General features: G+C 27.1%; 6 protein-coding genes across 6 annotated transcripts; 4 read left to right on the top strand and 2 right to left on the bottom strand.

Annotated features, from left to right (window-relative positions):
- The first annotated feature begins 835 nt into the window (after positions 1 to 835).
- Positions 836 to 1,957, top strand: LOC128963242 (phytanoyl-CoA dioxygenase domain-containing protein 1-like). Its single transcript, XM_054309746.1, has 2 exons — positions 836 to 1,494; positions 1,571 to 1,957. The coding sequence occupies exons 1-2, from the start codon at positions 985 to 987 to the stop codon at positions 1,904 to 1,906; spliced, it is 846 nt and encodes a 281-aa protein (XP_054165721.1). The 5' UTR covers positions 836 to 984; the 3' UTR covers positions 1,907 to 1,957.
- A 644-nt stretch (positions 1,958 to 2,601) lies between these two features.
- Positions 2,602 to 5,806, bottom strand: LOC128964580 (uncharacterized). The gene is made up of 4 exons (XM_054311211.1): positions 4,676 to 5,806; positions 3,933 to 4,518; positions 3,239 to 3,363; positions 2,602 to 3,158 (listed from the first exon to the last, which is right to left on the bottom strand). The coding sequence occupies exons 1-4, from the start codon at positions 5,802 to 5,804 to the stop codon at positions 2,602 to 2,604; spliced, it is 2,397 nt and encodes a 798-aa protein (XP_054167186.1). The 5' UTR covers positions 5,805 to 5,806.
- Positions 5,807 to 6,888: 1,082 nt separating this feature from the next.
- On the top strand, positions 6,889 to 9,148 carry LOC128963207 (zinc finger protein interacting with ribonucleoprotein K-like). Its single transcript, XM_054309709.1, has 3 exons — positions 6,889 to 8,180; positions 8,262 to 8,618; positions 8,728 to 9,148. Exons 1-3 carry the CDS (start codon positions 7,321 to 7,323, stop codon positions 9,125 to 9,127), a joined length of 1,617 nt encoding a protein of 538 aa, XP_054165684.1. The 5' UTR covers positions 6,889 to 7,320; the 3' UTR covers positions 9,128 to 9,148.
- A 787-nt stretch (positions 9,149 to 9,935) lies between these two features.
- LOC128964569 (zinc finger protein 660-like) lies at positions 9,936 to 11,358 on the top strand. The gene is made up of 2 exons (XM_054311200.1): positions 9,936 to 10,915; positions 10,989 to 11,358. Exons 1-2 carry the CDS (start codon positions 9,936 to 9,938, stop codon positions 11,356 to 11,358), a joined length of 1,350 nt encoding a protein of 449 aa, XP_054167175.1.
- Positions 11,359 to 15,238: 3,880 nt separating this feature from the next.
- Positions 15,239 to 16,182, bottom strand: LOC128963913 (uncharacterized). The gene is made up of 2 exons (XM_054310462.1): positions 16,085 to 16,182; positions 15,239 to 15,842 (listed from the first exon to the last, which is right to left on the bottom strand). The coding sequence occupies exons 1-2, from the start codon at positions 16,180 to 16,182 to the stop codon at positions 15,332 to 15,334; spliced, it is 609 nt and encodes a 202-aa protein (XP_054166437.1). The 3' UTR covers positions 15,239 to 15,331.
- A 1,118-nt stretch (positions 16,183 to 17,300) lies between these two features.
- LOC128964559 (uncharacterized) lies at positions 17,301 to 18,033 on the top strand. The gene is made up of 4 exons (XM_054311189.1): positions 17,301 to 17,339; positions 17,420 to 17,509; positions 17,607 to 17,665; positions 17,734 to 18,033. Exons 2-4 carry the CDS (start codon positions 17,434 to 17,436, stop codon positions 18,031 to 18,033), a joined length of 435 nt encoding a protein of 144 aa, XP_054167164.1. The 5' UTR covers positions 17,301 to 17,339; positions 17,420 to 17,433.
- Positions 18,034 to 18,037: the final 4 nt, after the last annotated feature.

The following is an 18,037-nucleotide window of genomic DNA, read 5'->3' as shown; positions in this document are numbered from 1 at the left end:
AATAAATAAATATCATTGATGATTACGGTAATAATATTTTTTTTTATTAAATATGCTTGATGAAGTCAAATAAAAAAATAATTTGCATTTAATAACTTATTACAAGTTTATGTATAGTATGTTATTTTACACTATAAACAATCATAAATAATTATATAATTTGTCATATAATGATAATTAATATTTTCGTATAAATTACACTAATTTGTTAACATTAATTATTTTATTATTAACATAACTTTTTTATCATATCTATTAACCACTAGATATTATATTAAACCAGAATGACATTGAAATAAGATTATATTAATTAATCAAATTTTTTTTGTACAATTAGTTAAAATACAGATTTTTTTGTTGATAATTTTTTTTAAAAATAAACATAATTTTATTTTTTTATATTTGTATTACATTTTTGTTATATAATGATTTATGATTATTTTTTTAAATCGGTTGTTAACATGAAAAAATAACATTTATTATAATTATAAAATTAACCTTGAACAATTTGTTAATAAATAAAATGAAAAAAATAATTATAAATATATTTATACTAATATTAATTAGTAAAAAAACATAAAAATTGATTTGACCAGTAAGTGCATTATTTTTTTTTTGAAAAATGATCTGTCAAAATTTTTATTATCAATTTAGTAATTTTTTGAAAATCAATTGGCAACAAATGTTTTTTTAAAAAATAACAGATACTGTTTTAAAAAATAGTACACATTGAGTACATTTTTGATAATATTAATATTATAAAATCTGTTTCATTATTTTTTTTAAAAAAATTGCATATAAATAGCTATTGATTTTAAATTTTAAAAAAATCTATCACACCATTTGTCTCATAAAGCATTTACCACTTCATTACCCCTACACTACATATAGTTCCTCAAAAGTATTTAGTATAAAATTAATGTTTTAACAAAATTATTTTATAGCTTAAAAATATTCATCATTAACAACAATAACGATAAAAAAATGTTTGAGAAAGTGATCGCAGATTTCCGTAAAAACGGTTTTGCAGTAATTCCCGACTTTCTCGACGACAAACAGGTGTCTGATTTGAAACAACGGGTTCACGAATTGGTCGACGGCATCGACGTGACGACTGAACGGTTGGCCACTGACGACACATTGAATCCGAATATAGACGTCGAGTCGGCCGACAAAATCAGATTCTTCTTCGAAAAGGAAGCATTTGATGAAAAGGGAAATCTTGTTGTCGACAAACATCGGGCGCTCTTTCGTATTGGGTTTGCGTTGCACTGTTTGGACCCGACCTTCAAAAGAGTGACCTTTGGCGACAAAGTTAAACAATTGGTCCGGGAGTTGGACTTTGCCGAACCCCGGGTGGCACAGAGTATGTATATATTCAAGAATCCGGAAATCGGTGGCCTATTCATACCACATCAGGACGCAACGTATTTGCATGCAGTGGGCGATGAGCTCCGGGAGGTCGGCATATGGTTTGCTTTGGAAGACGCAACGGTATGTATTGATAGTTAGATATATTAATATTTGTATATATTTTATGGCTTATGTTGTATGCAAACCATTGAATTAGGAGGAAAACGGTTGTCTGTCATTCATTCCCGGCTCGCATAAGACTGGTCTTCACCGTCAGTACGTAAAGAGTGATAAGTCAAACGATAAACCGTTTGTCTTTACTAACGACAGTCCCGACTATAATGAGTCGGACTTTATTCCGGCGATCGCTAAGAAAGGATCTGCCGTTTTGATTGACGGTCTTGTTGTTCATCGATCGGCACAGAATCGGTCGCAAAAGGGACGACCCATCTATACGTTTCATTTGTATGACGACAGCACATGTAAATGGGATGAAAAAAATTGGTTACAACCGACACCAATCAATCCCTTTCCTCTACTTTATACTAATTAATTAAAAAATTGTTTATTTTATTTGGTTTATTAAGCAATTTTGATTGTAATGTTGTCGTTGTTGTTAATCATGTTTATTGTTAAGCAATAAAATAGATTTTAAAAATTTAAAAACAATTGCAATATTACTTTATGTATTTTTTTATAAAGTAAATCATATTTTATTGTAAATTTTTTTATTCAAAACTTTAAAAACACATACAAAATTTTAATACATAAAAATTATATCAAGTTATTATAGAATTATAGCAAAATATAAAAACATTTATTTTAAATTAAATATATTTAGTTTAATTGTTTAATAATTAATAAATTAGTAAAAACTATAAATATATCTACAATGTTATTATCAAATAGTTTTTTTTCTAAAAAAAAATTCTTACAAATTAACAATAAATTTTGAGTTAAATATTTTTTCAAAAATATTTTGATTGTGAAAAATATTACTACTAATTGCACCATTAAATGAATCGTTTGTTATCATTAAATAATCGTTAATATATTCAACTAGCTTTGTACATGGTGGTCTATCATTATAATCAGCTTGGACCATTACTGTTAATAAATTTTTCAAATTTTCAAAGTATTGATTCAAATAATTATCATTATTGTAAATATAATCACAATTTCTATAAAGTAATAAAATAAAAATAAATAGTTATATATTTTTAAATGTTTATAATAATAAATATATAGTTACTCTAAATGGATGATATCAAACAACTCTTTAATTATGACACCCATACTATAGACATCACTTTTTTCATTGTACTGGATATTGACATCGGATTCAATATCAACTTCTGGTGCCATATAATGTGTAGTACCGGCTCTGTTGGTATGTGATTGTGATTTGGATCCCAAACGATTGTGATCAGTGGCCAAACCAAAGTCACACAACTTTAAAAATCTATTATTAATTGGCTTATCATTGATGAGTATATTAGCCGGTTTGAGATCCCGATGAATAACTGGCGGATGTCTTGTATGCAGATATTCAACGCATTCGCATAACTCTAGCATCAGATGACTTGAAATGTAATACTCGATCGGATCCATGGGTTCTGTGGATTGTCGTTGAAATGTTTTTGACTTTATTTCGATAACATCTCTGAGACTTTGCGACATAATCTCCATTTGAATGTTGAGTCTATAGGACTGATCAAACCAGGCATCATAACAGCGGACCACAAATTTTGACTGAAGTTTAAACAATTGTTTGACTTCTCGTTGCAATTCATACTGAAATTCACCTTAAAATTAAAAAATAAATAAATAATAATTTTTGTTTATCTTATCTAAAATGTAAATTTAATATAATATATATATATACCATCGATAATCTTGATTGCAAACAATTTTTCCGATGTTTTATCCATGACTTTGTTAACAGTGCCAAAAACACCCGAACCCAATGTATTGATTATTTTATAATCAATGTGTGTATTTCTATCATAGCTAAACATTTAAAATTATAATTTATTAGCATGCTCATTTACTTTATTATTGATTAAATTTATTAATAGGTCTAATGTAATATTTTGAAAAATATTGAGCTAAGATATATAAAGTTTTTTTTTAAAAAATCCGATAAATCATTTTTTCTAATTTAAAAAAAAATAATTTTCAATATTCTATAAAATATGTGAAATGTTTTAATACATTATATTTTTAAATTTATTATTATTATTATTATTACCTTATTTTTGTATTAAATATACTACGATATATATTATCAGTTTGAAATAGTAGTAAATCTTGTAAATCTTCTAAATAATATTCAATTAATAGATAGTTAACAATATATTTATAATAACGATTGATAACATATGAAGTGTCGGGTCTATTATTATGTTGATCTTTATCTAAAGTCATTAGTGATATTAATTTAATAGTTTTTTCCATATAAATATTAATCAAACTATCTTTATATTGATTTAAACAATTGCTATAGAAAAGAGATAAAATACAAATATATAATTAATAATAATTTAAAAAATCAACAAATAAACAAATAAATAGCAAACTTTATATCTATGATATCAAACAGTTCTCTTAATATGACACCCAAACTATAGACATCACTTTTCTGATTGTACGACACCACTGGTCTATCATCACCGATCTCTTCAATGTTGACTTCCGGTGCCATATAGTGTTGAGTACCGGTTCTGCTGGTATGAAGTTGCGATTGATGGTTGTGTTCAGTGGCCAAACCAAAGTCACATAATTTTAAATATCTATTATTAATTGGCTTATCCATGACGAGAATGTTAGCCGGTTTGAGATCCCGATGAATGACTGGTGGTTGTCTTGTATGCAGATATTCGACGCATTCGCACAACTCTAGCATCAGATGACTTGAAATATAATACTCGATCGGATCCATTGGTTCATCAGATTTTCGGTCAAAGATTTCGTATTTTGATTTAATAAACTCTTTGAGATTTTTCATACAAAACTCCATTTGTATATAAAGTTTATAGTTATTCGGTGTTCGCGATATATCAGTAATATTGGACTCAAACCAGGCGTCATAATAGTTGACCACAAATTGTGACCGAAGTTTCAACAATTGTTTTACTTCCTCTTGTAATTCATAAATATTATTACCTATAAGTTAATAGTAATAAAAAAAAGTAGAAAATAAAATCAAAATATTATGAAATCTATAGTTTTTAATAACAAAAAAAATCTTTTATTATTTTGGTGTATCTTTTAAAAAAAAAAAATAAATTTAATGTTTAATTTTTTATATATAAAGGCATACCTTCAATAATTTTGATAGCAAACAATCTTTCGGAAACTTTATCGACAACTTTATTGACAGTACCGTAAGCTCCTGAACCCAATGTTGTTATTATTGAAAATTTATCATTATGTTTGTTTGGATAAATTTGAAAATTATCAATTTTATACAAATGCATATTTAATGTCTCCTTGGTCAATTGGTGTTCATTGGCAAATAGATCCATACTATTAGTATAGTCTAATGGATTGGTCATATCAAGTATGCTATAATAATAATAATTGTCACTTAATTGGATATATGGTCCACACAATTGTTGAACATTATTATTGATTACACTATTATTCCGGGTAATAGTGTTTAACAAATATAACTGTTTGCTATTTGTTAGGACATAAGTTAGTTCAAGTAAGTCACTGGATATCAAGTGACTGATTGTTTTAATGTCATCAATATGTGGTACTAAAAGTGGTTGAATAATGTGCTGATATTTTTGATGACCCAACTGTTCAAACAGATTTTGACCCCAACTGTATACGAGTCCATCGCCACCGTTGCCGCCGGTTATGGCAAACGAACAGAAATTGTAGCAATAAATCGATTTAATACAAGTATTTGGCGGAAACAGTACACGAGTGGGACATTCAATCCAAAACCAAACCTGTCCCGAACCGCACTGACCCATTCGGTTATAGCCCCAGCCATAGACAGTGCCATCGGTGCTGAGCGCCAGCGAATGATGATAACCGCACGCAATATCCGCAATACGTTTATCAGAGAGAACTGGGATGACATCGGGTGTAAACCAACTGTAATCGGGACTGGTATCTCTGCCCAATTGGAAAAACCAATTATAACCCCAACTGTAGACTTGTTGGTCGCCACCAGTTAAACACAATCCATAATCAAATCCAGTAACAAATTTGACTACACCTTTACCACACAATTCCTGAATCGGTTTCGGTTCGCTAACTCTATTATTATCACCCAATCCTAATATACCACTTTTATTACCACCCAATCCATAGACCTGATCATCGTTAGTGACAAACCAACAATTATTATCAATACAATGAAACAATTTGATCTCAAGTTTTGTTTGTTCAGTTATTTTTGAACACAATTTAAATTTATCCAATAATTCACACATTTTTTTGTTGTTACAAATAAAAATAAAACTAACCAAAAAAAACAAATTATTATTTATATTAAAATAAAAATTAATTAAAAACAAAATAATTAATAATTAATTGACAATACAGTATAAACATCAATGTCAGGTATCAATAGTTTAGTTTTGTATATTTTTGTTATCAAAAATATTATTACAAAAATATATATAATCTTAAATAAATATTAAGTAAACTAATCATTTTAACAATTTATAGTTGTTATTAGCAATTAATATCTATAATTTTTTTAATTAAAATTATTTGTATTAATTAAAATAAATAGTTTAACTTATTAAATGTTTAAATGTTAACAGTTTAACTCATTATAGTATGTAAATTATTTATTTACATTACTATTACTGTAAAATACCATTAGACGTGTAAATGTACTGTATCAAGGTTATTTGGAAATTTTATTTTTAAAAAATGTATCATGTTATAAAAGCCAACTAAAGTTATTTTTGTATTAATTGTCGATTATTTTTTTATAGTTAAATAAAAATAACTAAATTGTGTATTTAAAAAAAATTACTAAATATTAATATATCCTATACTATTAAATACAATTATCGCGGTTTTCCCGAAACCGACTGATTACCCGATAGCGGGACACCAAAAAAAAAATGCATAAAAATTCTACAATATTTATTCAATTTTAATTTAATTTTGCTTGCTAAAAATTTACGTGATTTTTGTCACGTAATAGACACTGATTTTATTAATATAAAAATAAACACAATATACAGTATAGTTAAAAATTTTTAACAAAAAAAAATGGCAAAGTTTTATACTGTAAAGTATTAATAGCTTAAAGTTTATATTATAAAATTTACCGTAAATTCAATGCTAACCCAAAAACCTGATGACATCTATTGTTTGAAAACTTGAAAGTTTTGAATTGAATTTTGTTTTTCTCCTCAAAAAAAACCACAAAAAATAAAACAGTTTCAGACTCTCTCTCTCTCTCTCTTTCTCCATGAGTACAGTTATCTAATAAACTTTTGTAGAACACTACTAACACACAGACAGTTAGTAATGTCAACAACAAAAAATTTGTTTTTCCTGTAAACACATTTGATTTGTTTATTGTATTTTTGTTTACAGTTTTGTTGTTTGTCTCACATATACTCTCTCTCTCTCTCTGTGTTATCCATCGATTCAATCAATCAATACATTCAACCAATTGTTTGCCTATTATTGTTGTCATAACAGTCAATGTGTTGTTTGTGTGCTAAGCGTTGTTCACAACAACAACAACAACGACATCGACAACAATAATATAGTATAATAACTATCATCATATCGGGTGTGAAAAACTAACTGTCCATTTGTCTGTCATATCGCTATTTACGGCCAAAATCGGGTCCAAAAAATTACATGAAGAACATGAAAACTATGGCCAGCGGTAGTGACGACTAGTGATAGCGCCGTAAACCAAATTGACGGACAACAACAACAACGACAATAACAACAACAACAACAACCATCACATCGATGGAAGAGTTACGCGAAGAGAACCGTCGATTGGCGGGTGAGTTGTGTTACGCTCGTCGATGTCTGGATCTGATGCACAACTATCGCAACTGTTTAGTGGCAATGGAGGCCAACTGCCGGTGCGATCGAAATCAATATCAAAAGTTTGTGTTCAGACTATTGGAAAAAGAGTACAGCACTGTCTTTACCGACGAAACCCGACACGCGATGATCAACAATGTGGTGACCGCTGCCCAAGTGGTTACCGGCGGCGCCAGCATTATGAACATTGATAAAAGTTTAGATATGTTTAACCATAAACTTGACATTAGGTCTCAAACCATGTCATCATCTGCTGATGATAACAGCCATAGATCTGCCATTGAGTCGACTATTCATTCATCGGCCGCCAACTGCAGTGCCGACAAATTAGCCATCGATAGTAGCCATAGACCATCTAGTGATCCATCTAATGATAGTAATCACCGACAGTCAGCCGCTTCCAGCAGTTATGACAGCAGACATAATAGTAGTAGTGTTTCGTTAAATCATAAAAAACATACCATTCCTGCCACTGACAGAAGTGCCAGACATAAGGACTCGATGAACGCAAATGAGTCGCCATCGTCTTCATCGTCGACGATGAAAAACAGTGGACAACAACAGCATATGGTGGCCATCACTGAAGATATGGTTGTCGTTAAAATGGACGAAGAATTGTCGGAGATATCGATCGTCAGCGACAATACCGACGACAGAGACAAACACCAAAAGTTAGGTCAACCGACTATCGGTGTCTCAAACAATCATCAATTGGTCGACACGTTTCAAGATTACTCGTTTGGCGCGTCGATAGCCTCAAGCAGTCACTATAATCACAGGTATTGTTTGATTTTTTATTATATTAATAAAACAATAGTAAAAAATCAACGATTAAAACTAACAATTGTCACTCAATTTAGCCAACAGTCCGACGACGGATACAACAACGCCAGTCACGACAAGTCGAGCTACAAATGTCTCAAAACGGGATGTAATTTAATATTTGAATTGAAGACCCAAATGGAGGACCACTTGGATCAAAGTCATCCTCATCTCAGGCCATACAAGTGCGACACCTGTAAGAAGACGTTCAAAAAGTCCAATCATTTGGCACGTCATAAGTGTCGCGGACTTAATGACGATGAAGTCGGCGTAGATCTCGAACATGTCAACAGCTGTCGCGTGTCAAACGGTGGCGGCTATCGATGCGATTGGCCCGACTGTGACCGCGTGGTCGCCACCAAACATAGTTTTATTAGTCACATTCGGACTCATAGGTAATTATGATTTTAAAAATTTATTTATAATTAACTGATTTAAATTAATTGTCTATTTTTTATTTGTTTGTTTTCGTGATAACTATCTGTGCTCTGTATGTGCATAAAGATGTGAATATCCATTTGCATGCGATATGTGTGAGAAGCGGTACACCAAAAAAGACTGTCTCATTCGTCACATCAAACTGTTTCACGCGTCGGCACAGATACACGACTGTCCGTTTGACGGTTGCGACTATCGTACGCCATATAATTGGTTGCTCAACAAGCATATGATGTCACGACATATGAACACCAAAAGCTTCAAGTGTGACCTACAGCCGTGTAAGTCCAGGTTTCATCTGAAGGGACAGTTAGTTCAGCATAAAATGCGTAAACATGGCATCAATGTTGGCGGTGGCGGCCCCCCGGGACCGCCTACTGGTGCCGGCGCTGCTGCTGGTCACCCAGTAGTCGTACCTGAGCCCATAGCTAACAATCCACGTTTTATGCCACATCCGTATTATTAAAAATATTTTTTTTAGTATATATCGCATATAAATCTATATTATATACAATATATATATATATATATATAAACTAAATAAATTATATTAAACCATTTAATTATATACATCCTACACAATACAGTTAAAAATATTTTGTTATTTAAATATTATATATATCCTAATTTAAACTGCATATTATTTTTAATGATATAAACATGCCTATTAAATTAAAAAATATATATTTAAATAAATTATGAACATTTAAATATTAACTTTATATATTTTTTTTWAAAAATGTACATTTTCTTATTACTATCATAATTTAATATTAAGAAAACTGTACCAACAGGTAAGTTTATTTAAATTTTTAGAATTTTATTTAAATAATAAAATTAATATTAGTTAAATTAAACTTAATTGAATTTTGTTAAAAATTTGTTGCCTGATATTTTTTTTTAAAAAATTATGTAAAATATTTAATTTTCGAAAAAAAATTATTAAATAAACAAATAGACTGTAAAATACATATCAAATTTATATTAAAGTACACAATAAATAAATATAACTATTAATAGACGTTATTTATGACATAATTAAAGTTTATTAATTTATATTAAATTATACATAAATTAATAGCCAATCATAGCGTTTGTTTTGAATTGTTTTCAACATTTAAAAAATTACTTCAAATCAATAATAAATAGTATTATTAGTATTAGTATTACATTAATGACAATCAATTGACAACTAATTTATTTATTTATATTATTATTAATAATTTTATTTTATTTTTTGTGACCAATATTTACCGTTTCAATCAATCGTTTCGATGGACACCGAACTACGCCAAGACAATGCCCGTCTATCGGCCGAACTGTCGTACGCCCGCCGATGTCTGCAACTGATGGTCAACTATCGCAGTTGTTTGTCGTCGATGGCCACCGCTTGTAGATGTCGGCCAAATCGCTACCAGAAGTTTGTCTACAGATTGCTTGAGAAAGAGTACAACAGTGTGTTCAGCGACGACAATGTCGACGGCGATAGCGATTGCGAATTGACGGCCAATACTAATGCCGTCAAAGAAGAAGATCTAACGATTGATGAGATGCCAGAGTTTGACGTTAAATGTGAAGACTTTTACGATAATGAAGGCAATGAAGATGTTGTTGTCGACGACGACGGAGGCATTGATTTTGACGATATAAGTGATTATAATGAAGACAACAATACTGTCGATTTGGGATGTGATGACAACAGTGATGATGAAGCAGAAGAAGACAATAACGAAGAGATAGAGAACAACAGTATATCATTGAATGAGAGAATCGGTGTCATTAAGATGGAGAACGTCTTACTTGAGGCTAATGTTACCGAAAGTGAGGACAGCGTTGAATGTGTTGCCCAACGTAGACGAAGACAACAATTGTATAGAAGAACTGTTGTGTCCGGTCGCGAGGCTAACGATAATTTTGTGGAAGACATTGAAATCACTCCGACATCATTGAAATGCCCGCAAACAGGTTGTCGTATGACGTTTGCTACAACCAATGCACTGGAAAGACATCTTCGCGGACGACATCCCAACGCCCGGCCATATGTGTGCGATAAATGTCGTAAAGACTTCAAACGATCTGCTAATTTAGATCAACACCGACGCACTCATATGACACCCGAAGCCAGTCCCGAGTCGGCACTTGCGCTGAGAAGATGTCGACTGCCCGACAACACTGGCTACAGATGCGATTGGCCCGACTGTACGCGTGTTGTCCACAATAGTCTCCGATTTATTGCACACATTTGGAAGCACAGGTACTTTTATAGTTACCCGTATTTATTGAATTATTTGCTATACGATAATTTTCACTACCGGTATTTAATTTAGGTCTAAATACCCGTTTGCTTGCAATGAATGCGACAAAATGTATACACAAAAGGAAAGCCTAACTCGACATCAAAAAGTGTGCCACAAGAGGACAGTCGACTTTGAGTTTGTTTGTCAATTCAGAGATTGTGACTTTCGGACGCCATTTCGTTATCTGTTGACCGCTCACTACGTACGACACGCTCGCCGACCGAAACAATATAAATGCAATGTCGGTGACTGTCAGATGGCATACAATTCACACAAAAATCTGGTTAAACATCGACAACAAGAGCACGGATTAGTACCATTTTCGCAGTGTAGTCAACGGCGACCGAAAACGGCTAAAATATCTCGATTTATGTCACAATTACCGATTGAACAGTTATAATGTGTTTTTTTGTCTAAAATATCTATATCTTGAAAAACTGATAAATTAATTAATGAGTTTATTTAAAATCAAGTTTTACTTTACCCTTTAATAATATTTAAAATAAGTTTTTATATACAATTACTGTTTATTTATTTATTTAATTTATTTATTTTCATAAAATTGACAACTTTTTCTATTTATTATTTATACTGTAGTTTCGGATTATTACTTATTTTATTTTTATTATAATTCTAGTATTATATTAAGGAATATAACTTTATTTAACAAATTATTTAGACAAATCACAAGAATATATTTTATTTGATATATAAATTAGTTTATTTAATAATAAGTTATCAAATACTTAACTAACACTTTTTTATTGCACCGTAATTTTTTTCAATATAAAACTAATATTATTTTTTTTTTTTTAAAATATTTTGCAAAACGCTTAACTAATACATTAAACATATGATTATATCTATATATTATTATTATTTACTATAGAGATAAAATAAATTATAATTGGTAATTTTTGTAAAATATAAAAAAAACATAATTCATATACATAATTTAAGTAAACTTATTAAAAAAATTTTTAAATATAAGTTTGAATAACTGGAAAACATATTATATTAAAAGTAAAGTATATCTATAAAAGTAAAAATCAATATACCGCTAATTTAAAAATGATGTATATTTTACTCTAATTAATTAAATTAAATAATTAAATAAAAATAAAATTGCTACCAGACTTATAAATAGTAAATACCATTTTTTTTGTATTGATTGTATAATAAATGGCTTTTTTATTGTTTGTATAAACATTTAATGAAAGTATTTAATAATCATAACATCTTAGTATATATATATATACTAATATTTATTAATAGTAAAACTAAAAAAATATTTAAAATAATTATTAAACAGTAATATACTTGAATCGTAATCTTTATAAATGCGATATACAGTATATTTATCAACCAATAAATCTATTAAATCTTTAAAAATCTTTTAAAATAGTTTTTAGTTTTTGTCACATTTTTCTGGTCAATCCATCAAAAAAAATGATAAAAATTAGTGTAATAATCGATAATTGTCTATAAGAAGTCTTACATAGAAATACATGCTTTAGTTTATTGATTCAATCATTAAAAGTTTAGTACAATAATTATAAATTTATAAATACAAAAAATATATATATATACACCGTATATATATATATAATGTTTATATTTCATAAAATCTTATAATACAACAACAAAAGTTTCAAGGACTCGCTTGATTGACACAATAAGTTTATGTATGTAAAAAACTAATCGTTATAACAGCAGCTCATGGATGCGGTGCCAAAAATATACATATTATATACAGTATATATATATATATTTATATATATAATAGTAGTGATATAAATAAATATACAAATATTGTAATTATTCATATTCAACAAATTATGATTATATATATATCACAATATATAAGTATATTAAATGAATAGATTGTATATACTGTAATAATAAGATTAATTCGTAAACATCATAATTACAATTATTAATAATTTAATTTAATTTAATAATTTATATATTTTATAAATATGATAGTATCATAATTATTCAATAAAAATTATTAAAAAACAATTATAATTTGTTTGTTTTTTTCAAACTTATTAATACATAATATATTTATATATATATATATATATATATATATATATTATATACAGTATATTAGATAAAAATGATATGATATTTTAATATCTATTAACTGGTTTATTATGTGATGGATAATTATGATTAGTTGATGACGATGTATGATAATAGTAAGTAGCATTAGTATTATTATCAGTCGGTATGGTTGTGCTCCGGTAGCTCATTCCCAATATGTTCATCTGGTCGGCAGTAAGCGGACACGATATGGTCTGATCTATCATTTGACGTTTGCGTTTGTAGGCCCAATAGCCCAGAAACAGAAACAATAGCAACAGTCCAACCAGTATGACAACCAAGACTAGTACCAGAAAACCAGTCATCGATGAGATGATAAATATCGCCAAAATTGTCACAATTGCTATTAAAAGACCTAAAAATATACAATATATATATATATATATAATACTTTAAATACTGTATATTGTGTAAGAAAATTGTGTGATATTTTTGTTTTTGTTTGACAAATAGTTTTTTGTTTTGTTGCTGTAATTATTCAACAGAATATTCTGATTATTCAGCAATTGTTTTAATGTTTTTCAAATAAATAGTTTGTTGTTATTTTTGGTACAATTTTAAAAAAAAAWATATATAGTAATGTTATTTTGACATAAATTTGGATATACGGTTTAACCTAAAATTATGATATTTTAATTTTTCATATTTGTTTGTTTATTTGTTATTAGTTGCAATTGGTTTTTAATTGAGACATCAGCTAACAGTTATGACATCAATAACAACAACAACAAAAAAGTTATCATAACTTACCCGATAGTAACTCAATGCCGGCGTATCTGTCCTCTAGTTTTTGGCGCACTGATGGGGAACGGATAAAATGTTGGGCAATCATTGTGTATATTATATATATATACTAATAAAACAACCAAAAAATTTATTTATTTTTAAAAAAAACAGTTATATATAAAATATATTTTCAAGTTTTTAAATTTATCAAACAGTTATCGTTTGTATACATTCTTGAAATTTATATATAAATTTTTGTTATATTAATAATAAGAAATAATACTGAAATATAAAATCCAGACATATATTCATGAAATTCAGTGTTAAAATAAAAACACACATTCAGTATATTTATTTTTGAATGTCATTAAAAATAGACATTAAATTTTATTTGATGTCTACCACCAATCAGGTGATTGAAGTTTTTATTTTTGAAAGAAATTATCACAAAACTTAAACATAACTTGAAAACTAAAACATTATATTTAAAACAATTAATATAATTTAATGTATAATTTTTCTTTTCTGAAAACATGTACACAACTATTAAAATGTTTAATTTTAAACACATTAAGAATATTCAGTTCATATATATATATATATATATATATATATATATATATATTTATGCACTTTTAACGACTCATTAGTTACTAAAATACCATATATTATAACACAAAATATAATTCATTATAAACATTAAACAGATGTAATATATAATATATATGAAAAAAATTATTTTATTTGAAATTTAAATAATACAAAAATAGATACAATCAAACAAAATAAGTTTCAATTATTAAATTATTAGAAACAATAAAATATATAAATTATGTTTTAATAAATGTTCAAAAATTTCAAAATCATTGATAAACTTATCGTCAAAGAGGTGTGACATCGACTGCGCTCTCAATCGGAGTTTGAATTTGTATTCAAATACTATTTTTAAGAGAAATGGTTTTGAAATCCGTCACAAAAACAATGTTTATTATTAGACACTGTTTTTATTGAAGTCTTAGAGCAATATTTAGGATATAATGTATAGTAAAATGTAATGTATTAGCAACTCATGACTGAAAATAATATTTCAATGTAAATATTTATTACTAACTTTTCTCTCTCTCTCTCTCTCTCTCTTACTCTCACTTTTCTCAGTCGCAAAAAAACTTTATTAACAAATTATAAATTGTTATTATGTAATCAATTGATGATAAAAATTAATATTAATATTATTATTATGTTATATTAAGTGAACGAAAAAAATAATAAAAATATAAAATGCTTGAATATTTTTATTAAAATAAATACATTTATTAATTGTCTTAATTGAAGTATTGATAGATAATGATTAATAAATAAATAAATTAAATATGCGGATTGATTACATAATAATGAAGTATTTAAATGAATTGAATTAATTTTTTCTAAAAAAATACAAACAGTTTTAAAGAAATTTTTAAAAATAAGACAATCGTTTTATAAAAAATTTGGTCAAAATATATTTGTTAAGTCAATTGTAGGTTAATTTCAATACACTTTCAATGTGTGGTAAAATTGAATTCTCGACCAAAAATTTCGGCATTTATATGACCTTTAATTTTGATCCAATGAAACCAACCGTTGATGGAATCAGTTGTAGTATTAATGGTTTCATCAACTACTCTACCGGTGCCAGTGTTAGCCAAATACTCAAATGACTGTTTCAGTAAATCATTTGTCTCTTTTCGTAACATATCAACAGCTGTTGTCATGTCTTTAAGTATCATTTGCTTACACTTTGGATCAAATTGTTTAGCAAACAAAGTATTTTCAGTGATTGACTGAATTTTAGCCAATTCTTTGTGTCCGTTGGATATGATTTCATTAATAGTCTTAAGAATCTTGTTTTTTGCTAATTTCTCCGAAACAATAACCGTATCAAACAATATATGATTAATTTTAGAACTCAAATCAATATTAATTCTTATAATTAGCGTTTTGATGTCATCAAGTGTTTTGTTACAGTTGTTGTTTGTATTGCTTTGTATTTCAGACACCGAAAGTTTACCACTTTTGTCGCCAATTTCAGCAAAAATAACAATAATATGCAAAAATGTTATTAAAAACATAATAAAAATACAATAAATCAAATGGCAATACATTATTGAAAAACGTTTAAAATTAATTTAAGTTTAAACCACTAAACACTTTACAAATTCATATGACTATAAAATGATTGTTAATTTATATGTTGTTTATCTATTTATATATTTTTAAAAAGTTATATTTTTCTATACTTTTATAATACTTACGTTTGATTATTTACTTTTGGTGTTAAATTATTTGCCAAAACTAAGGAATATTCCTTATTATAATTGACATCAATATTATTATTGACTAGTTTTGACATTTTATCGCCAGTGGTTTGTATAATATTTACTGAATTATCTAAAATATCTAATAGTCATAAATAAAAAAAATTATTTTCAATTTTATATAATTTGTTTATAAACTTTAAATTTGATTAATACTTACCAATTGGATGACATTTAATTTCCATAAAAACAAACATAATTATCTCAACTATCACTAAAATTTTCATAACTGATTGATTATATTTCAATTAAATTTATGATAAACTACTAGAAATTTTATTTAAATATAACTTTTATTTTGAATTTTTTTTACTTTTAAGTGACATTTAAACAAAAACTAATTATTAATTTTATTTTCACTGTCTTTTTAAATAATCTGAAGTTATTTGTTTTAGTTATTTACTATTTATATGTACAGTATATTCATTAATCTGATATATTTTTAATCTTTAACCCGGAATTAAAATATTTTTAAACTTAAAGTAAATCTTCAATAAGTGTTGGCAAAGACAAAGTGTATGTATAATACAAAGCATATTATACAGTATAATACAATACAATATAAAATACATTACAATACTGTATTAGTCAAATTTGAAAATCTTGCATTTTTCCAACCCTGGTAATTATTATAATATATAGGTATTTATAATAATACAGTATATTAATATAAATAAAATTTATACAATATAAGTTGTAATTTACAACATTAGCTATATTTTACAAAAATAAAATACAATTTATTAGTATATAAGTCATGAGTTATTAATTAAATTTAATATTATTTTTTTGAATCGAATTTTTAGTCATAATTTTATAACATTATTAACAAATTGATAGTTTAATTAATGTTTATATTTAAGCAAATAATTAATATAATAAAATGAATATTTTTAATTATTTTTTTGTATATTTATATTAGTAAAATTTATTTTCTTTAACTAGTAATAACATAATGAAAATCAAAAACTATTATATAATAAGGTATTTGAATTATTAAACTAAAATATTTTTGTTAACTAATCATTTAAGTAACAATTATATAGAAATAAGTTATCAAGAAATTCTTTAATTTTAAAAGTCATTTATTTTTATTTTTTATATAACATTTTTTAATTTAGTTTAAAAATGATTTTTTTAAATTTGAACATTTAGTTTTTATAAAAGTTATGTTAATGTTATAGTGAAATATGTAAGTGCTATAAAAATTAATTTTAAATAAAATATTATAACTAATTTGATTCATATATATATATAATTTAAATTTAATAGTTTCCACTGCAAATATGTCTATACGATTAGCTATATTAGTGATGACAACACTTATATTTGTTATTAACAATAATTTTTGTCAGATTAATGGTATTTATAGTAAATTTTAAAAAATAAATCTTAAAATAATATCTTTTTTTTATCTTTTAACTATAATTTTTGAGTTTTATTTTGTTTGTTAAATTAGCAAACAGTAAAATTATAACAACATTAATATGCAATGATACCGAAACCAATATGATCAAGGTAGAGTATGTTATAATTTTAATATTGTTGTATTATTTAAAAAATAATTAATTATATTTTCAAATTAGACCCTAACTTGCAAATGGATTATCAATGTTACGGATATTGTAACGACTACTACATTACCGACAACTACTTTGCCAAATATGTATCCACAAGATGTCGGTCATCGATGTCCGCCAACACCAGTAAACGGATGTAACGGACCTAAAGATTGTCTGTATGTCTTTCCCGGCGATTGTACTAAATATTATCAGTGCAATGACGGAGGACAGGCATTCATAATGAACTGTCCGATTGGTACCGAATGGAGTGATAGGTCTAAAATTTGTGACTTTCCATACTATGCTAACTGTTCATACAATTAAATAT

Source organism: Oppia nitens, unplaced genomic scaffold (assembly GCF_028296485.1).
Source record: "Oppia nitens isolate AA-2021 unplaced genomic scaffold, nextdenovo-longstitch-racon4-pilon3 scaffold15_pilon_pilon_pilon, whole genome shotgun sequence".
Taxonomy (NCBI): domain Eukaryota; kingdom Metazoa; phylum Arthropoda; class Arachnida; order Sarcoptiformes; family Oppiidae; genus Oppia; species Oppia nitens.
This window is presented reverse-complemented; position numbering and strand designations above follow the sequence as displayed.

Excerpts from the sequence above, each read along its gene's own strand:
- LOC128964569 (XM_054311200.1), top strand. The coding sequence starts at position 9,936 with ATGGACACCGAACTACGCCAAGACAATGCCCGTCTATCGGCCGAACTG. Across the intron at positions 10,916-10,988 it reads GCACACATTTGGAAGCACAG|GTCTAAATACCCGTTTGCTT; the intron begins GTACTTTTATAG and ends TATTTAATTTAG.
- LOC128963913 (XM_054310462.1), bottom strand. The coding sequence starts at position 16,182 with ATGTCAAAACTAGTCAATAATAATATTGATGTCAATTATAATAAGGAA. Across the intron at positions 15,843-16,084 it reads CCAAAAGTAAATAATCAAAC|TGGTAAACTTTCGGTGTCTG; the intron begins GTAAGTATTATA and ends TGGCGACAAAAG.
- LOC128964580 (XM_054311211.1), bottom strand. The coding sequence starts at position 5,804 with ATGTGTGAATTATTGGATAAATTTAAATTGTGTTCAAAAATAACTGAA. Across the intron at positions 4,519-4,675 it reads TGCTATCAAAATTATTGAAG|GTAATAATATTTATGAATTA; the intron begins GTATGCCTTTAT and ends ATTAACTTATAG. Across the intron at positions 3,159-3,238 it reads TGCAATCAAGATTATCGATG|GTGAATTTCAGTATGAATTG; the intron begins GTATATATATAT and ends TTTAATTTTAAG.
- LOC128964559 (XM_054311189.1), top strand. The coding sequence starts at position 17,434 with ATGTCTATACGATTAGCTATATTAGTGATGACAACACTTATATTTGTT. Across the intron at positions 17,510-17,606 it reads TAATTTTTGTCAGATTAATG|CAAACAGTAAAATTATAACA; the intron begins GTATTTATAGTA and ends TTGTTAAATTAG. Across the intron at positions 17,666-17,733 it reads CCGAAACCAATATGATCAAG|ACCCTAACTTGCAAATGGAT; the intron begins GTAGAGTATGTT and ends TTTTCAAATTAG.
- LOC128963207 (XM_054309709.1), top strand. The coding sequence starts at position 7,321 with ATGGAAGAGTTACGCGAAGAGAACCGTCGATTGGCGGGTGAGTTGTGT. Across the intron at positions 8,181-8,261 it reads AGCAGTCACTATAATCACAG|CCAACAGTCCGACGACGGAT; the intron begins GTATTGTTTGAT and ends CACTCAATTTAG. Across the intron at positions 8,619-8,727 it reads AGTCACATTCGGACTCATAG|ATGTGAATATCCATTTGCAT; the intron begins GTAATTATGATT and ends ATGTGCATAAAG.
- LOC128963242 (XM_054309746.1), top strand. The coding sequence starts at position 985 with ATGTTTGAGAAAGTGATCGCAGATTTCCGTAAAAACGGTTTTGCAGTA. Across the intron at positions 1,495-1,570 it reads TTGCTTTGGAAGACGCAACG|GAGGAAAACGGTTGTCTGTC; the intron begins GTATGTATTGAT and ends CCATTGAATTAG.